This window comes from Vipera berus (assembly GCF_964194415.1).
Source record: "Vipera berus genome assembly, chromosome: 1".
Classification (NCBI taxonomy): Eukaryota; Metazoa; Chordata; class Lepidosauria; order Squamata; family Viperidae; genus Vipera; species Vipera berus.
In genome coordinates, this window is record NC_138202.1 from 15,609,035 (window position 1) to 15,636,838 (window position 27,804).

General features: G+C 41.1%; 1 protein-coding gene across 4 annotated transcripts in view; it reads right to left on the bottom strand.

Annotated features, from left to right (window-relative positions):
* The window catches only part of ARID3A (AT-rich interaction domain 3A), an 86,173-nt gene that overhangs the window by 51,097 nt on the left and 7,272 nt on the right, over nucleotides 1-27,804 (bottom strand). For 3 of the 4 annotated variants that reach the window (XR_014025810.1, XM_081322665.1, XM_081322666.1), the window contains 2 exons: nucleotides 24,233-25,215; nucleotides 21,636-21,936 (listed from right to left, as the gene is read on the bottom strand). Coding sequence is in view for 3 of the 4 variants with exons in the window: in XM_081322665.1 (XP_081178791.1) it covers nucleotides 21,636-21,936; nucleotides 24,233-24,663 (732 nt within the window). In the remaining variant the exon portion in view is untranslated. The remainder of the gene's footprint in view (nucleotides 1-21,635; nucleotides 21,937-24,232; nucleotides 25,216-27,804) is intronic. The other variant, XM_081322667.1, reaches the window with a different exon arrangement.

Here is a 27,804-nt window from a genome sequence, read left to right on the forward strand (position 1 = left end):
ACGGCAGCAAGACTTTTGATAGGTTAGTACTGGAAAGAGGAACTGCCGACCATAGAAGAGTGGGCTTTAGAGGTTTCCGACTTGGTTGAAATGGCGAAGATTTCGGCCTATTTGCAAGATTACTTGCAGGAACACTATATTATGGAAGGGAGAGAATGGCTTGAGTTTATCCAGAATAAGTATAGGGTTAAGAAGTTTTATATTTGAATAAGGCTTCTTTCTTTGTTTCTTTTTCTATATTAGTTTTTTTATATATATATTTAATATTACTAAGGTTTGTTTTATCCTATATAAGCTAGAGAGTGATAGATTTTAGAGTTTATGGTTGTTAGTATATGGTTGTTTATGATTGTTTTTTTTTATATATATACCTTGTATTTAGCTCTGGGAAGTCGGGGGGGGGAGGGGGGAGGGGGGAGAGGAAGGGGGGGAGGGAGAAGGGTGGGGGAGGGGGGATTTTCTAAGGGAAAAATTGTATGTTAAAACTTTTCAATAAAAAAAAAAAATTAAAATAAGATTAAATCAATAGCCCTAAGTAATAAATACATTCTAAAATTTAAAATTTTTAAAATTTAAACTCTAAAATCCAATCCCTCAGTCCAGGCCGGCCTGTTCAAACAACCAAGTCTTCAAATAACATTGTGGCAATTGTACTAATAGTTAGATCTACAGACTGCAGGAAGCTAGTGTGCCTTGTTGGGTTTTGGTTTACCATGTAATGTGAAAGCAACTATGGATGCAAACCATGATTTATGGAAATACGTTGAGTGAACACACATGTGATTGTCATAAATAGTTAAAGAAACCATATGTGGACCCAGTCAATATATCAAATTATAATTTGCAAATTGCGTAAAAAACTCTGGAAACTGTCCATCTCACTCACAGAGTGACATATATAGGAACTGTGGAGAAATTGCCCCACGCAGAAACCCAGAAGACAAACTTACATTTGTTTAGTGGTCAAAACGTATACAGTTCTTTCACAAATACACTGCAGGAAATGTTTCCATTCCAGAGTGAACATATAACAAAGGAGAAGAAGACAATCAATAGCCTTCCCTCCCTGGTCTAATGGCCTCAAGGATAATGTGGGACACAAATTCCCAGATGTTGACTCTGTTAATTTGAAATTCTGAGAATGGTCATGGAAGCAAAAATAGGAAAGAGAGCTGAAGCCATTTGTATCAGCCAAAAGAAACAACCAGCAGACCATCCCCAGAAAGTAAGCAGGAAGAAATACGGTTTCAGAGGAAGAGGTGCTCAAAATACCAGCAAAATAAATCACACACTGTGCACAGAGCTTCTGCTGCCCTCTCCCCAGGAGCTTGATAGATCATTTACAAAACACCAGAAAAGGTGGCAATGCATTGGAGTAACACAACTGCCGCAAAGAAGGCAGTTTCCATGGCAGCAAGCGCACTTTACTACTGAAGTGACACACTATACTGGATAGCTCACCAGATTCCTCTCTCTCTTCCTCCAGTTGCAAGATGTCCCTGACCAGCATAGGGTAGGGCAGTTGGGGGAGAGGTATTGGGAAGAGGAACCATTTCAGACCCACAAAGTATCAATCATGTGATCACCAGTCGATCATCACTTAAGACAGGGGAGACGAGCAGTGCAAAACATGTGTCCACATTATGCAAAGGAATAGAGCAAGTTGCTGTTTTCTTAAGAGTCCACACACATACATCTTCAATCACACTTACTAGCTAGCACAACTTTCTCCAACCTAATACACTCCAGATGTGTTTGGATTGCTAAGCCTAAAATGCTACTGGAACAGGAATTAGACTGGAGGAGCCTCTAAGCTAACAGCAGCTCAAGTTCACTAATTCTCCCTTCAGTCTGTTGACAGTCTAAAACGTCCAATTATGCTAAGACCTTATTTATGTAGCAAGTTCTAAAAATGAAAAAAAGTATAGTTTCTAAAGCCAGTTGTGAACGGCCTCTTGAGTACATTTGGGAAACTGGCGTTCTGACCAGGAATTGTTAAATTTCAAGGAAATGCTTTTTTTATGAAGCTGGAGCCCCTCGTCCCTTAAAATATTTTCTCCAGGAGTTTAAAACTAAAACATCACTGTGCTCTTCCACCCTATCTCTGAAGCATGAAAGGTGAGTTTCCTGTATTTTGCGGATTTCTGAATAGAAATTCTGCAGAAAGAAACAAATAGGATACCTCATTCTAAGGACAAGTAGCTTTACTGAGGGTATACCCAGAAAAGGACTCCATCTACATTGCACAGATGTTTTAAACAAGATCAGAGCAATAAGTGAATAGAATCAAGCAAGTACCCCACTTAATAGGTGGATGCTTTGGGCTCACAGTTGCTTTGTGTAATCCATTTATTTCTCACGAGACACAAGCAGTTTTTTCATGGCACAAAGGACAACAAATTTATAGATCCTGTTTCCTTTTCTTGTTTCCAAGGGGAATTGGAAATACAACCAGCCTGTGTTTTTGACTCGTTGCCGGATGGAACTATCTCTGTGACCTCTATCTATTGGAAAAACAGGAATAAAATATGCGTATACATTTTTTAAAAAAAGAAAATATTTTATTTTAATTCCTGAAACCCATTTCTGAGCAATACCCCCATCTTGGGGCAGCTAAACCCATTGAATAGTTTGATCAATTTTCTTCATGCTGCTCCTTCATTAAAAAAAAGCAGGACAAAGTCCATTTCTCATATTACATTAGGTAGATTCCCAACAGATTCTCTTTTATGTTTTTTACCTTATAGCCTTTTAATTAGCATGCATTTTTCCCCCATGAAAGTAAGCTCAGTAATCTACTAAGTACCATAAAGGAGCAGCAACATATCCATGACAATAATCCTTCACATGTGTCTACCTGATGTTTGGGGGTGGGAAGGGACAGACAGACAGACAGACAGACAGACAGACAGAGACACAGACACACCCCTAGAATGAATGAATCAGCTTCTGTTGAAACTAGTCAAGAATGCCAATGTAGATCTCCTCACTTCTTTAACCTATTTGCAGTAGCCTACACCAAGTTACACAGGCAAGATCATCCTCCATAAACTAAAGATAATATTGTATTTTGAATCAGGGGTGCAAATGTACAAGGCAAGCTTTTCAAACTTACGCAGGTCTCTTCCTTATGCTGAATTTTTACACATAAAGGAGGAATCCCTCGGTAATGCATCTCTCTAGCCTTCAGATATTTAGAAATTACATATCTATTTTATTGAAGCATTTATGAAATCCCATCTAAGCTCATACTAGATCCTCAATTATTAGTTGGAAGTTGACAGTAGTTAAACTTGCCTTCAAAAGCAAACTCAGCAAGCAACTGGATTTGAAGAACAGCAGCCCTCACCCGCTCCAAGGAATATTACCTGCATCTCTTTATTTATTTGTTTGTTTGTTTGTTTGTTTCGATTTATATACCGCTCTTTTCCCGAAGGACTCAGGGCGGTTTACAGGGCAAATTAAAACAGTGCAATGTACAAATTAAAATTAAATTAAATTAATAGCCCCAAAACAGTTTAAAATTTAAAATTTAAAACCATTAAAACCCCTCAGTCCAGGCCGGCTAAATCAAATAGCCATGTTTTTAGGTCCCGGCGAAACGAATGAAGGTCGGGGGCGATCCGGAGTTCCACAGGCAGCTGATTCCATAGGGCAGGCGCGCCTACCGAGAACGCTCTCCCCCTGGGGATCGCCCACCGGCACTCCATGACCAGCGGGACCCTGAGGAGGCCCTCCCTGTCAAAGATAGACTGCGTTTTTATCTGGAGGTTCTATGTAGCAATTCTAACTTCAACCAGTACAACCTATGGTATAGGTATAGGGCAGGGGTAGGCAACCTTGGCTGTTTTATGACTCGTGGACTTCAACTCCCAGAATTCCTGAGCCAGCTATGCTGAGGGGAAATGGAGAGGTTTCCAAGCTGAGCCATGCTGGCTCAGGAATTCTGGGAGTTGAAGTCCACGAGTCATAAAAGAGCCAAGGTTGCCTACCCCTGGTATAGGGTTTCCTGCCTGAGCAGGGGGTTGGACTAGAAGACCTCCAAGGTTCCTTCCAATTATTCTTGTTATTATTTTTATCTTCTATGATAGATTTCTCCAGCCTGGTACCAGCAATGCATTTGGATTATCTGTCCACCCCCTATTACACTACTCGCAGTCCTGAATCCTCAATGTAGTGCTAATTTTAGGAAGATGGTCTTTGACTTTCCCCCCCCCAAGCCACCTAAAATAAATAATAATTAATAATAATAATAATAATAATAATAATAATAATAATAATAATAATAATAATAATAATAATAGGAAGAAGAAGTAGTAGTAGTAGTAGTAGTAGTAGTAGTAGTTGGAAGGGACCTTGGAGGTCATCTAGTCCAACCCCCTGCTCAGGCAGGAAATCCTATACCATTTCAGGCAAATGGCTGTCCAGTCTCTTCTTAAAAACTTCCAGTGTTGGAGCATTCACCACTTCTGGAGGCAGGTTGTTCCACTGGTTAATTCTTCAAAAAGTAGGGAAGCCAACTGTTTGTAACAGTTCTTTTGTCTGAGTCTATCAGAATCAACATTCCACCTTTTAAAAATGGAAGAATGGTAGTTATCACTCACTCCAAACCTTTTCAAACAGCTGCAGGCTGCAAGGGAGAGATTATCTGCTCAACCAGCTAATGCAGTGAAAGCCCTGATCAATATTTTAAAAGAAAGTAAATTGATCCTCTTCCAGTCATTAAGAGATGTACACAATCCATCTCTCCCAAGGACTAGGCCAACAGCTTGCATCCCCAGAGCTCAGGAATCATTCCTTCCCTTCCTCTTTCTTCTCTGGATATGCCAAGGTTTTGCTTTTCTATAAAGCAATCTTAGTTCTGGAATCAGAAAGCTGGCTGTTCGATAGTTGCTTAAGGAGGTTGGTATTTGCCTCTTCCTATGATATTTTTCACTGAAACTAAACACACACATACATACATATACCTCACATCATCCCAGAAAACCTAAAATGGACTCCTGAACTAAACAGCAGAGAGGGAGTAGTGAAACTGTCCATTCAGCTTTCATGTATGCCATAATCCTTTAAATTCAACAAGCAGGAGAATGCGTGCTTCGTTCTTCAGTCTTTCAACATTACCGGCCTGCGTATCAGTTGGTCTAACTATGCGTGTCTTGCATTAATACTGCCCCTCACGACAATCCAGGGATGTAGACTGGTCTGAGAAGATTCCTGGCTGCATGAGAATTTGAACCTGATTCTACTTTGTTCTAAATCAAAATGCTATTTATTTAAAATTACTTCATACTGCTCCGATCTTGGTAGATGCACACTCAACAGTGTGCAGGACAAATTAAAAACACAATCAACTTTAACAAGCCATAACAGAATAAGTTAATGGATGCTTGCCATCATACTGTACCGATCCATACCATACCATACCATACCCCATATACCATACCTTCTTACCTGAAAGAAAGTAAGAGTTTCAAAAATGTGGGGCTACCACTAAAAAGGTCCACTGTCTGGTCCACAACCCCATGTGGGAGTGGGACTCTCAACAGGTACTCTCTGGGTACTGGATATTCATACTGAATATTCATACTCGGGAAGAAGGACCCTGGTGTAATTTCACTATCATACACTACATGAAGATTTACTGGTAATGATCAGTACTTTGAACTGATTTAAGCTTCAGAATCTCCACAAACAATTGTGTCTATTGTAATAGACATATATGTGACCATGCTTGATCACCAGATCAGTGTATCTATGCTGCTCTGAATTCCACTTGTGTAAAGTAAGATGCAGAGAGAAAAATCAGTGGCAAAGGATAGATGGAGGTGCTCTCTTGGTTGGACTAGTTCACCTTACACAGATGACACCTTAAAAAGATAAAAAAGAAGTGTCCCATTGAGTTAGATTAAGGGTCATTCTAATCCACTAAGCCATTTAATAGAATAGTCAACTCATCTCTGGGGTCACTGATCCATCAGAGCATCTCTTATCAAAAATTCATCACAAAGTCTTAGTATAATCCTTAAAATATCTCCAGAAGTGATCTTATAACTCAGAAGTAGATTTTTAAGAGCAGCACCAGATCATTGATTAGTCCCAATATTCCACAATGCTCCATCCTTACATCATTTACACAGTAGTGAAAACAGTAGCTATCACAAAAGACAACCAACCTTCTGCCGTATAAAAGACAGAGCTTGATGAAGACAAAGTGGCAAGTTTCTTAGCAGATGCAGGATCTAAGTCAGTGATGGCGAACCTTTTAGAGATCGAGTGCCCAAACTGCAACCCAAAACCCACTTATTTATTGCAAAGTGCCAGGGCCGCATCAGCATTGTGGGCTCTCAGGGAGAGCGGAGGGGGGGGCATGGCCCACTAGGTGGGCATGGCTACTGGGTGGGCATGGCTGCTGGGTGGTCACAGCTGCGGTCTTCACGGCAGACTGGGTGGGCGTGGCCGGGGTGGGTGGGCCAGGACCAGGGTGGTGGGGACCAGTCCCTTGCCATCTCCACGGCATCCCCAGAGGGCCAACACCGCTTGCTCACTCACTTCCTGCCCCGTCTCTTCCAAACGCCACATGCTTGCTACTCTGGCGAACTCTGCTGGGGCAACGGCGTGTGTGCCCACAGAGAAGGCTCTGAGTGCCGCCTCTGGCACACGTGCCATAAGTTCGCCACCACTGATCTAAGTCAACAACTTCTAGATGACATGTTGTGGTTATGACTTACAGATTATATTAAAATCATAGTTTCTTTAAACCATAATTTGCTGAATAATTAATTAAGTCTTAAACACTGTGGTGATCCCGACCTCTTCACTTTTTATACTCATGTTCACTGTTTATCTGCATCACAGCAGGCAAATGCAAAGAATGGGGAAAGAATAATCTTGGCAACTGGGTGTGGAGAACAATATTACTGCTTTTTTCATTCTGCTATTTCAAGATAAGATTCTCCCACCCCTTATCTGTGCTCTCTCCATTTTTAATTGCCATACTCAGAAAAGCACAAAAGCAGCATGAATTGAAGGACAGGATAACTTAAGCTAGAATTTCTGGGAAGGAAAGGGAAGAAATTGGCATTTGGGGCAAAATCCTATCAAACAGACCAATGCCACACCCACAATACATTTACGTCAAGCAGAACTCCATATGCATCCTTACTGAAGAATCACCGGAAGATAAACTTTTTAATGCCTAGAACTGAATGACATCCCAGCATTATGGTTCAATTGCTGGGTGTATTGCCCATCATTAAAAAAGGCCGAAAGAAAAAGGGGTCACTGTCACCCAAGATGAAACATTTCTTGTTATCTCAGGGAGGCAATAACTACCAGTGATAAACTTAGTCTAGACACTTCCATAAAAAAAAACCTAGAAAGGCAATATAAAAGCAAGCCAATGATAATAAACGGAAATGGCACTGACTTTAAAATAAAGCTACTAGTCAAGTAGCAGTAACTTGTTGAAATTCTTTTTCTCAGACTTAGCCATGACTGCAATTGGCAACACTGAAAGGATTTTTTTAAAAAAATCAACTGAACTGCTTTGGGTGAGCACAGAATATTGCCATATGGCTAGAACTGACTAAAATCAGTAACACTTGACTAAAATCTGTAACAGAGCTGCGGACAATACCCAAAATCCAGTTTCCACCATTATACATGCCAAGCAAAAGCAACAACTCATCTCAGGTCTTCTTGTGTATATATGATATGATATCCCATGGTGTGAAAACTTTCCCCCCAATTCAATCCCTCAACTACCGATGGCCATAATTTTACAATTCAAGGAGATAAAAGGCACAGAAGAAGAAGAATTGACTTATTTCTCATTTGTGTAAACAATTTCTTTCCATAAGTTGTAGTAGCAATGGCCTTGAGACTTCAGAATGCAAGGTAGGGAAAGGCGAAGAATCAGACAAAAAATTCATAAAGAATTTATTTCTCCTTGAACTACATCTTCCCATTAGCCTAGGCCAGGGGTAGGCAACCTCGGCTCTTTTATGACTCATGGACTTCAACTCCCAGAATACCTGAGCCAGTCTAGCTCAGGAATTCTGGGAGTGGAAGTCCATGAGTCATAAAAGAGCCGAGGTTGCCTACCCCTGGCCTAGGCATTAAGCTGCTAACTATCAGTTTTGGAAGACAAAAGACATGCTATTTTGATACTCTCTCTGAAGTTTCTCCAAAAGCACTTAGTTGCCCACACTAGGAATTAGGATATTGGGCTAAGAAGAATTTTGGTTTATAACAGAATAACAGAGTTGGAAGGGACCTTGGAGGTCTTCTAGTCCAACCCCCTGCTCAGGCAGTAAGCCCTGCCTATACCATTTGAGAAACATGGTTTGTCCAATCTCTTCTTAAAAACATCCAGTGTTGGAGCATTCACAACTTCTGGAGGCAAGTTGTTCCACTGATTAATGGTTCTAATTGTTTTGAATTCTTAGAAAATTAAGAATTTGATACATTCAGTGTAAAAACAAATTTCTTTAACTATTTAAGGATAGGTAAGAATGAATCTTCCAATTGAAGAAGCTAAATACTTCTGAACAATAGACATTGGGCAGGAGAAAAAGGCCTTTAGTTAAACCCACCCTGGCCTCCTCCAACCAGAATATTTTTAAAAAAAAAACATACCAAAGAGATTTAAAAAGTGAAGGCGAGAGGTGTCATGGTTGCTACCTGAAGCTTCCACATACAGACACAGTCTATCCCTGGACAGTTCTGCCTTTAAAGGCGGATCGAGGAAAGAATCTGCATTTGTGTTCTAGTTGTAATATTTTCAGAATGGCTAACGCTGAAAGTCCTTCTGTTTGGTACCCTTGATTCAGCAAACTAAGGAACCTGTGGGACTCAATCCCCAAAGCCACGTCTCATGGAGGAAAGATGACCTGCAACTACGTATCTTGTTATTTTTAATAACAAGGCCCCAACATATTTTGGGGACCTCCCTTACCCGGGAATATTCTCACTGCAGTTATAGAAAAGCACCAAGCGGCTTTCTCAACAGGTCTTTGGGAGTACATATGGCATGCTAATTTTTCTTCTTGAAGACAAGCCCTTTTCTTTGAACTGATGTTTTCTCTTCAACTTGGTCGACACCCAACAAGCTGAAATAATTGCCTTCCTCACCACCACTTTGTCCACTGGGCTTTTGTTCTGCTAGCAAGCATAGTTAGTATCTGAGGGGGGTCACCTTCTAATCTGACCTCCGCTCGTTCAGTAGCAGCCCCCTGGGAGCAGGGAACAGCCTCCAGAGCTTGGCTTTCTAACCTCAATAATTCTTGTTCACGCCCTTGACTTGCGGACAAGGCTCTCTGGAAGCCCCACCAACTCCTTCACTGCCAGGAGTTTTTACACCAAGACTGAATCTTCTACTTGGAAGGGTAGAAAGGAGAAGCAATCAGAGGACGATCCTCCCCAAACGTCTGCAATGGCACCTCTCGGGATCATCCAGTCTCCCTGGTTGGGAATGATGGCAGTTGTTGCCCAACAACATGGAAGGTGCCAGGTAGGGAAAGACTAGGTTTAATCACCTCTCTAGAGTTCCCACAGAAAAGAACAGGTAACAGTTGCAGATTTGCCAAGTCAATGCTTCTAACCAGCTTGCTGAAGATATCTGTTTAGCTTCCCCATATTTAGCTAGCTGCTTCACCTGCTTCCACACATTCCCCCACAATTGAAGCCTCTTTAATATGGTTAAGACAGAGCAAGGTCTTTCCCCAATCCTTAATTTTGGCTTCCACAGCCGGATCAAATCACACAACTGTTTAACCTAGTTTTTGATCAAGTATCTCTCTACAGCAGGCATGTCAAACTCGCAACGTCACGTGACGTCGCGCAACGTATCGGGACAGTTTTGCCATTGCCGGCAATGGGGTGGACGTGGCTTCCGTGTGACGCGTCTGGTCCGCGGGCCGGCAGTTTGACACCCCTGCTCTACAGTAGTAGTTTGCAGCCTTGTCGGGCTGATGGGCACAACTGGAATGTTGAGAAAATACTGTGGATGCTTGGATAAAATGGCTGCTGGGACAAACTGTCTATTTAGAAAATGACAGCTACAGAAGAGACAATCAGTTCCAAACCAGATTTACCAGAATGCTACTATACCAGTTCCTCTTACAGGATGCTTCCTGTGTTTACCCTCTGCCCCTTTTCTAGACAGGTGAGCCCATTTCCAAAGCAATAATTGGCAATGTTTATTATCTAAAAAGCATTTGAATGGCCCCTGGAGAGAAAATGGGTGGGCCATCATTTTGTAGCTTTCCAGTTTTTTAAAATAATAATAGTAATAACACAGAGCAAGAGACATTGGTACCTTGAAACACCACACTGGATACCCAGGTTCTTAGCAAGTAATTGTCATAGATCCCTATCCATGTAAAATTTAGAGATGGACTACTCAAGAGTCCAATTTCCTACTCAATGCAAGAATCCAAATTAATCTTGGCCACAAGGCTGTACCATCTCTATTTCATCTTGTTCAATGAAGGGGAATCTAACATTCTAAACATAATTATTTCCCCATAGATTTGTCTTAACTTTAAAATAAAGATTTTAGACAAATCCTGTATCTGCTTTATTAAGCAATTCAGGTTTCAATTACTGCCAGAAAGGGAAGTTTGCTTTTTAAACAGTTTATTTTTACCATCTCTCTTCCTATACTTAATTTTAGGTTTGCTTTTTTCCAATCTAAAATGCCTGACTACACCTCCTTTTAGGACTGGAGCATGTGAGCACAGCACAATGACAGCATTTTCCACACCACAAGACTTTTGCCATTTGTGGCAAATCCAACAAAGACATCCAATCAAGCCTTTCCAGAGTACAATTACAACAAAAGAGTTCATTGCTGGGAAATATTGCAGCAGCTTTAAGGTTGAAAGGGGGGGCATAGAAAGAGGAGGAGGAAGGAAGAGAAAGAAGGAAATTGCACCGGAAATGGGTACAGGCCATGTCTCAAATTGCTTTGTCAGGTTTACTGACTCACCAAGCAAGAAAGGTTTTGCGGCATCTCACCAAATCTTGCATAACTGGGGAGGAGTGGGGAGAAAATTGTCCTGTATTATGGAGAAATCAGAGAGCTTCAAATTCTAACAGTAACGGAATGGACTCGCTTCGCAATGTACAACACAGCCCAGTTTATTACAACGTGGCAGGTTTTACACTTCTTAAACATTACACTTCTTTAACAACACTTGCAAGTGGTTCAGTGAATTTTACTAACGTGTGTTTCTCAGGGTGCACTTCGAAGAAATATAAGGAAAATCAAATTGGCCCAGATCCCTAGCAGCTGAAAAGATATCACAAAATTGCTCAGTAAGGGGTCCAAGGGAGGGAGGCAATCTCAGTTCTCAGTTTGGGGCAAAATTCAGTTAACAACTGTCTCGCATAATAAGTCTTGCAATTTTGGGCTCAATTGTGGTCATAAGTTGAGGATTACCTGTACTGTATTAGGGGGTAGGAGTGGAAGTGAGGTTAAAGATTGCTGGGTTTCTTTGAATTTGGGAAGAACCATCTTCCTTTATGTAAACTGAGGTAATAAAGCTAATAAAACTATTTTATTTCCTATTGCTAATAGTCTTTTTTACGATATTTTTATTTTAATCTTCTTACCAAAAGAGCAGAGTGTAAGCCACTCAAAATTTCTCTAAATTGGAGTAGCATAATAGCCCTGCAAATAAATACATTACCAAACGCTATCTTTAATATTTTATACACGCTAAAATACAACCAATATGCCCGGAGGTCACAAATTTGAAGGCAAACTTTACAAAACTAGAGAGAGAAGAAATATTGGTCAAGGACCTATACCAGGGGTAGGCAACCTTGGCTCTTTGATGACTCATGGACTTCAACTCCCAGAATTCCTGAGCCAGCACAGCTCAGCTTGGAAACCTCTCCCTTTCCCCTCAGCATGGCTGGCTCAGGAATTCTGGGAGTTGAAGTCCAAGAGTCATAAAAGAGCCAAGGTTGCCTACCCCTGACCAATACAGAAATTTTCTCTGGAAAAAAGGTAAAAAACAGGAAGGAAGAAGGAACCCCAGTGAGCCAGCTGAATTCTGCAAAAGGGTGCAAATGACACAGAAGTAAGTAGAGGTGTGCAGTGGAAAAGGAGGAGGAGGAAAAGACTGCTGTGAGAACCCCTAATTTGAATGATGAAGGGAAAGGGAGAAAGAAGAAAGAAAAGGGGAAGCCCTATCAGAAGCCAATCGTTGAAATTTTTCCATTAACTCTGGCAGTTTCTGTGAAACAAACAAGCGCACATTTTAAAGAAGGAAAAACAAGCCTCAAGCACAGTGAGATCTGATTACTTAATTGGATTGAAACACCACAACAGTCAGGTAATTACCAGCACAGCATATTCATGCAACACATCCTCATAACCTACGTGCAAACAGAACACAAGCACCCAGTTTTCATCCAGACTCTAGCCTGCACAATCACTGTCCAGTGTACACACAGAAATACACAAGCACACACACTGGGTGGGTTTATGTAAAGTGCAATACAAAATGCTTAGAAGATGCTTAGTTGCCTAGCCTTGGTATTCCTCAGTGAAAGACCTAGATCTAGATGACAGGTAATCCGCGCACAGACAGACAAATTGGGGAAAGAAAATTCAGGGCTCTGAGTCAAAGCACTTGTTTCACAGGCTGAATCGTGGGTTTAATCATCAAGTTCTTCAGTTAAAAGAGAGTCAATGTGGTATAATAGTTAAAATGTTGGGCAAAGTGGGAATACCCAGGTGATAGTCCACCCTCAGCCATGGAAGCTCCTTGGATGATTTGGGGATGCTTCCTCCCTCTAGGAACAAGAACCAGCATGGTAGAACGATGAAGGTGCTGGTCTAAGACTAAAGAATTCCAGATTCTAGTGCCCCCTTGGCCATGGAAATTCCCAGGATGATAATATAGTGAAGGGGCTAGATTATGAAGGGTTGGACTTGGGCCCTGGTCCCTTCTCTCTGGAGGACTCTGGATTACCGTAGTTGCTCCCTCTCAGCTTAACAGTCAGAGTCATGTAGTGCTAAACAACTGGAGCAGGAAGAACCAAGTTCATATCCACCCTCAGCCTTGAAAATTCATGAAGTTACTTTAAGCCAGTCCTCCATTCTCACTCCAAATTAGGGCTACAGTTGTAGGGAAGAAGGAATTCTACATATGCTACCTTGAGCTCCCAAACAAGAGGCAGAATAAAAATCTAACAAATAAATGTATTTGATGGGAGAGAATGAGAAGAATTTCAAGGACACTCAGGTACAGGGTGCTGTAAAAGGATATCCATCTATCCTTTTAGGGGACAATGCAGTCAATGTGTCCTGCTGATCCCCCTTGGGAAAATTCAGGGTATAAATTTAAGAAAGAGACACCACAATCATCATCATCATCATCATCTCTAGTAACAGATAATGGTGAAAAACATTCCCTGTTGCCCAGGTCTCAAAAAGCTACTACCATCCACAGCAGATGGATAAACAATTTGACCTGGAATAAAGTAGATTAATGTAGATGGGCTTGCTATATGGATCCTTTCCTGCCAATTAAGATATAACCAGATCTGATAAACCCATGGCCCTCCAGATGCTGGAAGTTGTTGGTTCAGCATGCCTATGGCTATAAGTTTCCTATCCCTGACTCCTACATATGTATTTCTTTATCATTGGAAATGGTTACTGATAAAGCCTTAAAGCACTTGGAAGTCCAAGTACAGTAGTCCTTGAGCCTAGCCATCATGGTCATAACTCATGATAGTTGTACGAGTCTGTCATGTGACTGACTTGTTTTATGCCCTTTTGTGTGGCAGTCATTAAGCAAGCCAATGATTTCCTATGGGCATGGTCTTGCTGAAAATGAGAAGTAAAGGCTATTTTCAGCAAAATCATCATAAAATATGATTGCAGGATGCTGCAAATGGGCATAAATGCTAGAATAGAATACAATACACACACACACACACACACACGTGCATACAAAAACCACAAAAGAAGCAAAAATTTTAAGGAGGATTCAGACAAACTGGGGTAGATTCAAAATAAAAGCAACCCAGATGAATTAGGAAATAAGAGATTAAATCTTATGATCAGAGATTGGGAGAACTGAAGAGGCTACTCCTTTGGGTACTTGAAAAGTGCTACCACATAGAAAGAGGCCACAATCTGCTCTCTACAGGTATTCCTCGATTTACTACAGTTCATTTAATGACCATTCCAAGTTACAACGCCACTGGAAAAAGTGACTTATGACTGTAGTTCACACTTACGACCATTGCAGCATCCCCATGGCCACATGATAAAAATTCAGATGCTTAGCAATTGACTCATATTTATGACAGTTGCAATGTCCAGGAATCATGTGATCACCTTTTGCGGACCTTCTGACAAGCAAAGGTCAGTGGGGAAGCCAGATTCCCTTAACAACTGTGCAAGGAAGGTCGTGAAATGGGAGAAAACATTTAACAAATGTTTCACTCAGCCACAGAAATTTTGGGCTCCTTTGTGGTCGTAAGTTGAAGACTACCTGTACTGTCCCAGACTGCAAGACACAGAATAAGGGTCTTATGACAGATTCCAGCTGAATTGAGGAAAAAAACTGCCTACCGCTGAAAGCAATCGAACAATAGAAAAGGATTATCAAGAGGGGTCCTGTGCTTCTCTTTACTGGCTACATTCAAGCAAAATCTAGTCAGCAATTTCTTTGGGATGCTTCATTTTGCTTTCCTACACTGGACAAGAGCAGGTCACTTTCAACTGCAGGACTCTTATGAATCCGGCTCTAGAAGGTACAAACTTCTTCTCCAGAGCCATTTGAGCAACATGAAAGAGAAACACACACCAAGCAAGATCTGCTGGCTGGCCTGCTCTGAGAAAAGCCTCTCCCAACATATGTCAGAGGGAGGGAAGAGGCGAACACGCGGTGTTCACCTTTGGATCCCTGCCAGGGATTTGCTTAGTTAAGCATCTGGCAGCAAGTTCTACTCGGCATTCTTCCAACAAACTTCCCCCCCCCCCTCTTCCTTTCTTCCTTTCTGAATGCTCTCCAAGCCCTGCTGATAGGCTATAGCCTTGGCAAGCAAATGCCTGGGAAAAAAAGGAACAGAGGAATGTAAACAAGACAGGGCTAACAGGATATATGAGACAGGGCCTGCCAAGCTACCACAGGGGCTGTCCCGGGCAGAAGGCCTTGGCAAAGATACAGAGTGACTTCTTAACCCTGACTTTCAAGACACAAGCAAAGTTCCTAAGAGCTGGGTTTTGCCTTGGGGAGGCGACAGAGGCAGGAAAGTTGGCTAGTAGTGGGAAAAGGAAGAACGCCTAGACCCGTGGTGGCAAACCTGTGGCACGTGTGCCACAGGTGGCACGCAGAGCCCTCTCTGTGGGCACGAACACCATCACCCCAGTCCTAGGCTTTCAGCTGGGTTTTATAAAATCTTTTCGCTTTAGGCCTCTGCCAACGTGTGCAAAAAGTATATATAATGCAATCAATTAATCAATCAATTTCAACTTCTTGCAGGGGAAAAAAGATCTCGCAAAGTTGGAATTGATTGATTGAACTTTTTAGTCCCACCCAGTCAGCCGTTACCACTGCAGCCATGCCCACCCAATGGGCCACACCCACCCAATGGGCCATGCCCACCCAATCCCCCACCCACCCACCACCGGAGAATACATAAGTGGGTTTTGGGTTGCAGTTTGGGCACTCGGTCTCTAAAAGGTTCGCCATCACTGGCCTAGACTAAGGCAACTAAGGGCCTTCTATTTAAAACAGCCTCAGTGCCACGTTTATTTTTTATTTTTTACTTTACAATATGGCTTCCTACAAAATGTCTGAAAAGGGTTTACAGTCAAAAGAAAACAAGAAGTTAAAAACACTTCATAATTGCAGCCTGCTGTTTTGAGCACCTTCCTACCCTGTTGGTACTGGCTGAACTGGGTGATGTCACCTGCAGCCTAATATGCTTGAGGGGAGCTAAAAAAGAACAGAATGTTACAGCCAATACCAAAAAAGAGCAAAAGATTCTTTCATGCATGGAAGGGAAGGGGAATGCAATGAAACACAGGTTTAGTTCTCTTCACCTGGAGGAGGGTGAGGGTGAAGCTGAGAATTCAGTAAATAGGGAATAAACATCTTGGAGATAAGTAGGCTAAGGAAAGCTTAATCACTAACAGAAACAGAGAAAGAGGACAACACACAATCTCCCCCCCCCCCTCAGTCCTTACACAGGGCTGGAAATAAGAAGAGCTCAGAAGCAGGGAAAAGACTGTCTAGAAAAGGGGCCTTGAATTAGCAGACAACTAGCAGCTACAAATGGCTAAAGCACAAATCAAGAGAGACAACTGTATATGCATGCAAAATACACACACCCATATATACCATAGATACATTTTACCTATATACACTGAGCGGAAAACTTATATTTTGGCAGATGGAATGTAGACATGATTATTACATCTCCATTCTTCTCTTTCCCCATGCCATTGTTATTCAAATTACTTTTTTTAAAAAAAATGGGGGAATATGGCAACACTGACAGTCTTTATATAATTTCCCTGTATTACTGGTATGGGTTTTTATTGTAACACCCTCTGAATTGTGTAAATATATCTAAATATGGACTCTGCAAGCAGGGGTTCAGGGTCTAGCTTGCATTCAAAAAGGGCCAATAACTGCAATGCATATTATGTAAATATGCACATTAGAATTAAGTGCATTAGTCAATTCACAGTCTTTGGTCTCTTATCTTTACTTTTGTTGTCTTTGTTGTCTTTCTCTCCAACCATTCCTCTCCACAGATTGTCTGGAAATGAGGTCCCACCTCCATGTCAACAGAACCAGATAGCATTGCTTTTCCTTTACTGTCATACTTACAATGCAAAATTCTTTGCTATTTAGAATATGTGGGCGTATGCCTTCCCAAAAGCAGGGAATTCTGTTGCGTCTTGAGTGACGGAGTCATGCTTAATATGATCTCCTTGGAGAAAATAATTGCTTTCAACTTACAAAGTGACTATCTGGGTCTCTGTCTGGGAGCAACTGAATGATTCAGGAGCAACTGAGTGATTGCGCCTAATGCACAACAGGGCAAAACTACCTCCCATCAAAGCCAGATGAATGAACGCCCTTGAAGACCAAAGATTCCAGGGCTAGGAGTGCTCCAGACTAGGGTTTCTTCCAACAGTCTCTATTCTGTGACTCATCCACAGTCACAGTGGGAATCTCTTTATAGGCAGATACCATCAAAAACAATCCTTTTAGCAGAAGCTGGGCCAGTTTAGGAATCAGTGAATTACAAGCAATTCTCGTCTTACGACAGTGACTGTTCAAAGTTGCAACGGCCCTGAAAAAAGTGACCTAGGGCCTTTTTCAGTTACAAATGTCGCAGCATCCCCATGGTCATGTGATTAAAAGAGCCGCTTAGCAACTGACTCATATTTGTGATGGTTGCGGTGTCCCGTGGTCAGGTGATCACCTTTTGAGACTTTCTGACAAACACAAGTCAATGGGGAAGCCAGATTCACTTAACAACTGTGTTACTAACTTAGCAACTGCAGTCATTCCCTTAACATCTGTGGCAAGAAAGGTCGTAAAATGGGACAAAATTCATTTAACAACTGCCTCTTTTAGCAACAGAAATGTTGGGTTCAATTGTAGTCACAAATTGAAGATTAGCTGTATTTTTTAAGGCATTATTTTCATTTAACTAAAAATTCCAAGAATATAGATACTGAACAGGGGGTTGGACTAGAAGACCTCCAAGGTCCCTTCCAATTCTGTTATTCTGTTCTGTTATCTCTGAAAAAAAATACCGCAATACTCCTGTGACCCTCTGAAAAATGGGTCTTTTTACCAGCTCTTCCAGCTACTTTCTCCCTTTTCTCCATCTGGATTCCATCTGCTGCTGTTTGAACAAAAAAAAAGGGGGGGGAATCGCCTGATCATCCCTTCCACCCCAAATTCTCAATGTATTTACAACTAGTACTTCAAAGGAGACTTTGCCTCTAGGGAGAAAGCTTGCAAAGAACTATTTCCTTCTATTAGCTCTAAGGCTTTTTTGATTCAATACTCAGTCCAGACTGATCAAACAGAAAAGCAGGAAGGGAGGCAGCGGGAAAGAATTTTTTTTTAAAATGGGAGGGTAGTGGTAAAGAGAGAAAAAAGATTTGGTGATGGAAAATGGTAGCACTGGTAAATTAATGTGTTCCTTCTTGAACTGGGCTTTCCATTAGTTATATAGCCTACCCCTTGTATCCAAGAAAATAAAGACATTAAGAACAACTTCCTTTTCCTCAAAAAGATTTTGCATCCATACAGAGGGAATCAAACACTATATATCAAACACTGCAAGCAGATCCAAACAACAATAGAAGCATGAAATATACATATTATCTCTGTTAAAAAGAGAGTTGCTATTATAGGGTAATAAGACAACTAGTATCTAATTACCATATATTCAGCTCAAAAACCCATGGGGAAAGGAGTTGAAAAGTAACATTTATAATTTCACCTATTACATTTAAGGGCAGGCAGCCACACAAACATTCTACAAAACCACACAAGCATTCTACAAAAGAGCATAGTTTTATTTAAAAACAAAACCTCAATCTGTTACCCTAGGTGTTCTATTGATCACTGTTACATAGATATAATTAAATCAACAGTGAAAGCAAAAAGACAGCTTTTGCAAGCAATTCTTACACATGAATCCACATGTTAAAGCGTACCCCAAAAGCAAAACACATTTAACCTCAACATGTTGTAACGCTGTCGCCCCAAAAGATACTCCTCAGTAGCTCAAAGAAAAGCATAAAAATTAAACTCCTCCTTTAAATGTTGCCCTATCTTTTTTTTCCTTTTCACTCAGATGTATACACCCATTCTAAGTACTTATTTGGAATTTCTATCTTCTTTCAAGCATAATCTCCTATCCATAAGGATAAAAATAAGGGAAAAATGAAGAATAAGCATTGTCACAGATTCAAAATAACAAAAAAGGTTGTGGAAAATACAACAAAGCTGTATGTCAGGTCATTGTTATTATTATTTTGCCCCAAAGGTTGTGTTTTCTCCATATCCAGGCTAAACCAAAGACACGGTGCCTATCTAGAGTTCTTTTTACATATGTTATTTTAAGGATTTGTGAGTAAAAAACCCAGAGACACGCAAACACACGCAGAATATGTGTAAGGGTTTCTAATCTGTTCCTGCATTAAAAAAATAGTTTCAACTCTGTTTCAACCTCAGCTCAGAGGGCAAAGTAAAAAAGAACTGAAGCCTGAACAAACTTGTTCCAAATAGTCTGGCTTTTATTGCAGGGTCCAGGAAGAGGCCAGCTGATGCTGGTCAGTTTTGCCTGAGGAGAAATATTTCAAGACTAACAAGCTTCTCTACAGACTTCCATACTGCTGAGTTTCAAATGGAAAAATCTGCTTTCTTTTTCTACCAAAAAAGAGATTATCTTAGGAAAAGCATCCAAGAGAAGTAGGGAAGACAAACAATTCTGTTTACAAGAATGAAGCAAATCTGAGCCATCATAAAAGAAGAATGGGCCGGTTTCCAGGTGTTGTTTTTTGTTTTTTTTGGAGGGGAGGGGAATAGCAGAGTGCTAAGATCTACCAGTTGAAGCCTGGTGCCAAAGACTTGTATTTAAATCTTAAATCATTCTGAATCCAAGCATTTGTGTGCAGTACCAGAAATGGGCAGAACTCATAGTCCTTCCGCATAAAGATCCACCTCAAGTTACCCCAATACTTCTTTTCAGCCGTATTATTTCAGAGAGAGAAAGAAAAAACTTGTGTTGTTGCTGCTGAAAGAACAAGGGTCAGAAATTTTAGCTGACCAAACTTGCCAAAAATGTCTACTTCCAATACAGTGAGATTTGCCCCATTTCACGACCTTTTTTACCACAGTTAAGTGAATTACTGCAGTTAAGCTAGTAACACGATTATTAAGTGAATCTGGCAAATTGTCAAATTTTGATCATGTGACCATGGGGAATGCTGCAATGGTCAGAAGTGTGAAAAACGGTCATAAGTCACTTTTTTGTTGTAACTTCAAATAGACATTAGACAAATAGTTGTAAGTTGAGGACTACCTGTATATGAGATGGGCAGCTGCATGAAGTTACTAAATAAATAAAATGTACACAATACTTCTGTACACTTTTATTAAAGTTCTTTAGATGATACAGACATGTGAAAAGAGTTAAAGAGAGGAAATTAAGGTTCAGAAATGAAACTTTCACTGCTAGACTCAGTGAGCATGTAAGAATATTGAACATCTCCCGTATGTCTATTTTAAGATTCACAGAATTCAACAAACTGCCTTCTGCAATGGCCACCTGGGTGTATCTGGAAAGTTCACTGTTCATCAGCTAACAGCATCTGACGTTCAAAGGAAGACTGCCTTTGAACAGAGGTTCTAGTAACCACAAGTCATTAACAGTATCTCTTCACGACATCTGTAAAACTAAGGACAGCAATGCCTAGAAGTCACACCACGGTGAGAACTTTCAAACTAACAAGAACTTCAGCTACTGCACATTATTCAACAGACTTACACCTCCCATCCATCTGGAAAATGTCGGACTGGAAAAGGTTCTTCTCCTCCATTAATTTACCCAAATAGGGTAAATACCTGGAGGCAGTTCTGTTGAGTTTATTCTGTTTATTCTGTCCTACTTATAACCGCTGCCATATTATTTTAGATATTCTGCCATTATGGTTCAATCACGCCCTGGCTGAATGACAATTTACAAGTCTTCTCAATGTGCAAATGAATTAATTGTTGGACCCCAAAACACTAACAATGTTTTCTGCCTTTTCTGCTCTGGCTCCTGCCCCCTGGAACATCTCTGCATCCCCAGGTCAGATCTGCTCCACCCTTTTTTGAAAGGCCTTAAAGACATGGCTGTGCCAACTACTTTGGGGCACCAACGGGAGTGTGGCACTTTGGAGGGGGCTAATGGGAGTAGATTGCTCCACCTCCCTCCCTGTGTGGACTTTTCTCCTTCCCTCTCCACCCTTAGCTTTATTTTAATTTCATTTTAAATTTAAGATCTTTATTTATTGTTTTGCTGTTTTGTGGTGTGTTTTTAATCGATGTCTGAAATCTGCCTACAGTTGCCTTTGGTGAGATGGCCTGTATGCAAGTTTAATAAATAAAAATATTTCCATCCTGCCCATAATTTTATGAGTCTCTATCACTACAATGTCTCCACTATTTTCTTTTGACCATAAATTATATACTTCCCAAATTATACCACCTGAAAATATTTTATAAGCTGACTTTCCCTAAAGGAAGATGGACATGCCCCTCACTTAGCTAACCAAGCTTTTCAGCATATATATCATTAAACAAACTGGGAAAAAGGATATTCCACATTGAAAAGTTGCCAAATTGATTTGTGGCTTCTGCTCAGTCCCATCTCAACCCTTTCCACCAAATTTAAAGACATGGGTTAATGCATTATCTCACTCATAAATCCCTACATATTGTCTTCCCCTTCCCCACAAATGGAAGCAAGATTCTAGTCCTCACTGGCTGGAAAAACAATCAAAAACCTGACCAGCAGAATCACTGAATAAGATTTCTGTCATTTAAAGATAGGAAGAAAAGGTATTTTTTACACCTCCTTACCTGCTTGAATTGCTCTTCATAAGTCCAATCTCCATGGTCCAGGACCTGAGGCTGCAACTGTGACAGGCTTTGCTGGGGAACCCCAGAATGGCCCCGTTCTTGCCCCCCTACCAGTCTGGAAGGTTCTCCTCGGTATTGCTGGGGGGTCTGTTGTTTGTGCATAAATGGGGTGCCAGGGCTTGATGTAGCCACTGCACTGGAGCCAAGCCCTCCCTCCACCATTTCTTCTTCTTCCTCGTATTCTTCCTCCTCCTCCTCCTCACCCAGGTCTTCTTCAAAATCTTCAACCCACTTGCCCTTCCTAAAAGAGGGAGAGAATTATAAGGAAGAAAATGTAAATACCTAAAGCAGGGTAAATCAAAATGGTGACTTTGGGTTCTAATACACCGCCAGATACCTCCCTGATGCCCATCGAGCTTTAATAACAGGCATGTTTAGATTAAAATAATTAAATAGCAAGTTGGCACCTTGCGAAGTACCATCACCTTGCACCATACATTTGCAGCAGTATCTTTGGTCCCCAGTAAGTCTCTTAAAAAAGACAGACAGCATTCCAATAATTATTTTGGGACAGACTGTACCCACCACGGCAGCCATTCCAGGAGTAGGCAAATTTCCCATAACATAATGTAACGTGATTGCAGCCATCACAGGCTTGCCAATATTCCAGATATGCTCTCAGTCCCAAAAAGTTGTTTCTTTTGGCCTACAGCCAACCCTACACGAAAGATAGCCTTTCTAATAGATGCCTGAATTACAACAGTTAGAACAATTAACCAGTGGAACAACCTGCCTCCAGAAGTGGTGAATGCTCCAACACTGGAAGTTTTTTAAGAAGAGACTGGCCAGCCACTTGTCTGAAATGGTATAGGGTTTCCTGCCTGAGCAGGGGGTTGGACTAGATGACCTCCAAGGTCCCTTCCAACTATATTATTATTATTATTATTATTATTATTATTATTATTATTATTATTATTATTATTATTATTAATATTAAACATAAATTTGGGGGGAAGGGGCGAGAATGTGGGTCTTTTTTTTTAAGTAGCTAAGAGAGATGGACAATAAAACTGTATACACACCCAGCACTCCTTTTTATGACTTGAATTGTTAACTGGAGGCCCCAAACCTTGGTCTGTTTTACTATTTCTAGGGATGGGTGGGGAGGGGGAGCTTAAAGGAAAAAAAATAGGTACTGTGGCCCCACTGAGATTTTAGACACCACTTCTTAAGAACACTGAAAAAAAAATAAAAAACGGGTTCTGTTTCTACTGGCTGTTGAGGTACAGCCCTTCATGAAGCCTGCTTTGAGGTCCCCCCTCCCCCTCCCCCGCATTACAGAAGCCATCCCTAGAAGTCAGCCAGCTGGCTATGGGAATCAAACTCCAACAGATCTGAAGGTTGCTAGTGCAGAAGTATCTGCTGAGTAAACAAAGGCATATTTAGACATACTTTACTTCCCTCAAAAGATTCTGGAAAAATGGCATTCTCCCCCCCCCCCCTTTGTATTTTTTGTTTTTGTTTTTGTTTTAAATAGGTTGGAAATTTTCAACCAAGGATCAGGAACTTAATCAAAAGCCTAAGGCATTAAAAACTAGCCAGACTGGTTTTGCCTTAAGAGCTGCTGGTTTTATTGTCTCCTGACCCCAACAACATCAGGGAGGGGCACAGAAGCCTGCTGGAGAAACATACCAAATTACCAAATCAAGAGCAAGAGCAGTCAAATGAGAGATAATTTTTCTTTCCAAACATTTTGCAATGTTCTGTGTTATTTTCGAGCCACAAAACAACTCAACCTGTTATTTATTTATCCCACCCTGGGATGGGTAAATGATACCTTTTTACCTTTGAAAAAAATCATTAAAAAACGAGAGAGGCTCAAGTTTATAAAATGGCTACTCCCTCATCCAAGGCAAAAGGGATACCATCCGAGGGAAAGCAAGCCCATGGCTTTCTGTTCAAACCCAGAAAGTTTGTGAATTACATGTTTTAGCACAAGAATTACAAGGTAGCACATACAGCTATGCCCCAACCTTTCATTCCAATGTCCCTGCAAAGTTTAGGACAGGTAGGCTATAGTCTACTCCTTGACATCTAAACCACTGAGGGGCCAAAACAAAAATTACATTTGATTTTATTTCACTGAACATTTCTCTAGCATTAAAAATATTTCATATAATTCCTATCCAATCATATATGTTGGTCACATTAAAAATTACAATTTGGTTGAGAAAACAGACATCTGAAAAGTCTCCAGGGTAGTGACTTCTAAGGGTGGGGGGGTGTCAAAAAAGCAAGATGATCATTGCTTGTTATATAAATTGAAACTCTACCCCTTTTAATAAAGTCTGTGTCATATGAGTAATGCCCATAACAAAGGGGACGGGTTTTGATCACACAGATGCCATCTTGTTTTTTGACAATGACCCCCCCTTTCCATACACACACATACACAGACGCCCCTTCATCTGTGGCACAAGTCATGTGGGTCAGTTGGACATTCAAAAATGAGCCTTCATGACCTAAACATTTGAACCCCTTATGAGGACACTAACATAACAGCAACAAATGCTGAGTGGGCCTCAGACAAGACTTACATCTCCTCTTCTTCTGAGCCCATTTCTCGGGGGTATTCACCATCTTCCTCTTCCTCCTCCTCTTCTTCCTCCTCTTCTTCACCTACAAGCTCTTCTTCCTCTGAAGAATGGCTCTCCTCTGACCCAACTGGGCTGGATGACTGTCTGAGGCCAGCCGCAGCTGCCCGCATAGCCGCCAGGGCTGCCATCTGTGCCCTCTGGATCCGGGCGCTGTCAGGTTCTCCCCCCTCCTCAGAGAGAGGAGGGTCCTGGCTGCGGCCACGGGGCAACCCTGTGACGCCAGGGGCTGACAACATGGTGGTCTGATTTGGTGCAGGGAGGGGTAGAGGATTGCCCTGTGGCTGGTCCTGTTGCTGCCGTGCCTCCATCTCCTGCTGCAGCCGGGCACGTTGTTGGCGCTGCAGGTTCTCCATGACGGCCTGCAGCTTCATGGCTCTGCCTGCAGGGGGCAGTGTCCTGGCAGAGGAAGTCAGAAGGGCGGAGCAAGGCTCCAAAGGGGAGGAGCCTATGCTTTGCACAGGAGGTGGAGGGGCTGTAGAATAGCGATCAGTCGGGGTCAGCGCCGTGAGGAATGCTGGGAAATGCCCTCTGCCCCAGATGTTCTGGGGAGGGCAACCACTTTAAAAGGGTTACAAGACTTCACTGACTTATGGGTTAGGGAGTAGCCTGTGGCACCATTAACCACTTCCAAAAGGTGGCTCTTTCCACAGCAGTAGGACAGTAAGTCAATTTGTATAGAAAGAAATTTGCAGAGATATTTTTTAAAAGGCTATTCAAATATCATAATGCTTTAAAAATTAGCCGTGATCCTGAAGTTCAAGGTCCCACGTTCTACACAACCACGTTGCTTTGCGCCAACTTGAACTGAAGCTTAACCCTGTTCTTTTGCCACGTTTCTTTCCATCCAAGGAGGGCTTAGGGGCAATCTGCAAACTGTGAATTGTCCACCTCTTCTTCATCTAGGCATCAGTGAAAAACCTGTCCTTTAAAAAAGCAAACACAAACATACAGAGTAAACATTAGGACAGAAACTTGACTTCTTAACAAAGGCTAATTTATCCAAATATAGGAACTATACAAAATCCAGCTCTTGATTTCATAAGGTGTTTTATTTAAGTAGCTCCTCCAATACCTGTCTATAAAAAGACAGATAGAAAACGGTTTTTAAAAATGGTAGGTATAGAAGACAGAACAAGAAGAACTCATTAGGATCAGAAGCTTTAATCTGAATTATGTGGAAAGTGGAAATAAGAAATACTATAACTGAATCCAACTTTATTAATACTATAAACATCTCATACCCATGGACACATGTCTGTACATAAAATGCACACATAAAGAAAAGCAGAAGCAATTGTAAAAAAGGGAACAATATTTTATTAACAAGTAGGAACATAGAAGAGTTTTTCAGCTTTTGCCAGCAAAGCCTTTGATCAAAAGGGAATAGTGGTGCAGTTTTTAGACAATGTCCATAGTTAATGACTGTGGCTTATAACCAACCCTCCACCCTCTTACAAAATTTATCTCAAGACAAAGAACATGTTCACATAGTCACAAACAACACTTTTAATTGTATTTCTACTGATCTCTCAGGAGGCATCAGCACAAATAAATTTATTTACTCTGTAAATTTGCATGGGTGCCTGTCTTAAATAATGCCTGGTGGCTAACACAAATAAAAAAATGGAAATGTTGATATAAAAACAGTAGAAAACAAACAATAAAATATGTACTGTTTTGGGGCCAGCATAATCATGGAGTCTGGCTGGTGTTTTTGCTTTGTGTGGACTGGAAATTATAAAACAAAGCAAAAACAAAGCAAAAAAACTCAACCAGACTCCCTGACTATCCTGGCCCCAAAGCCTGAGGGAACAGCCAGGTTCTTAAGCCTTTCCAAAAGGTAGACAGGGTTAAAATACTACACCTTAAGAATTCTCACTTGCCTATTTGACATGCATAACCACATTACTTATTCATACTCTGACGCCCTAAAAGATGGGAAAAGAGGCAACAACAACAACAACTTTCTCTAATGTATATTTGGGTCACCTAGACGTAAGGATTCTTTGCCTCTGGCAACCAAAACTTATTACCGTATTTTCTAACATCCATCAAGACTTCCCACAACACCTCTGAATACCACAGGGAAGATCATCATCTCTCTAAGGTAAAGGAAAAATTCTGGCATTATCTGCTCCAATGCCACAGAACACAGTGCTCTTTTTACAGAGGGAAAAATGAGCAGAAATGAAGATTTCCATGGACAGAACCTGCCAACAAGACTATGCATGCTTTTCCTAAGAGCCCCCAAGCTCGTTCAAACTTGCTTAGATTAATGCAGTCATAATATGCGTGGCATTTTCACTGAGAGGTGGAAGAACAGCAAGAAAACTGCGGAGGACTCCTCCCAGATACAGTCAGATACAGAAACTGCTAGACTCATTAAGCCTTCTTCCATTTTTATCTTTGCAACAACAATTTTATAATGTAGGTTAGATTGTAAATTTGTGACTACCCCAAGAACCTATGTTTGAGTGAACTTGAGCCAAATCCATTTCTCCCAATCCTAGGTCAGTGCCATAAACGCCTCACTCCAGGTAGTCCTCAACTTACAACAGTTCGCTCAGTGGCTGTTTAAAGTTACAACGGCACTGAAAAAAGTGACCTATGACCATTTTTTCACACTTATGACTGTTGCAGTATCTCCATGGTCACTGATTTACATTTGGATACTTGACAACTGACTCACATTTATGATGGTTGCAGTGTCCCGGGGTCATGTAATCCATCACCTTTTGAAACTGTCTGACAAGCAAAGTCAATGGGGAAACCAGATTCACTTAACACATTTCTCACTTAACAACATAAACTTTGGGTTCAATTGTGGTCGTAAATTGAGGACTACCTGTATATTGGTTTTAACAAGGAATTTCCCTGAAAGTTGAATTTTGGTGACTCCACAGGTTTGCCCAGGTATCCACAGTTTTCTCAGCATATGAAACAGAAGTGGTTTGCCATTGCTTTCTCCCCAAGATATTTTTCAATTTTCCAACCTGAACTGTTAATTCTAGAATGTATTCTTGGTCTCCTATTCAAACACTAACCAGATCTGATTTTGCTTGGCTTTCTGAGATCCATGAAAGTTTGCTCAAGAAAATATAGGTAGTCCTTGACTTACAACCCATAATTGAGCCCAAAATTTCCTTTGCTAAGCAAGACAGCTGTTAAGTGATTTAGCCCCATTTTACGACCTTTCTTGCCACAGTTGTTAAGTGAATCATTGCAGTTGTTAAGTTAGCAACACGATTGTAAAATAAATCTGGGTTCGCCATTGACTTTGCTTGTCAGAAGGTCACAAAAGATAATCACATGACTCTGCAAATGTCATAAATACATACCGCCTGAATTTTGATCATGGGACCATGGGGATGCTACAATGGTCGTAAGCATGAAGACCAGCTGTAAGACCCTTTCTTCACTGCTCCTGTAACTTCTAATGGTCACTAAATGAATGGCTGTAGGTCGAGGACTACCTGCAGAAGAGCGTACACTGTGCATGAAAAAGGGCCTTC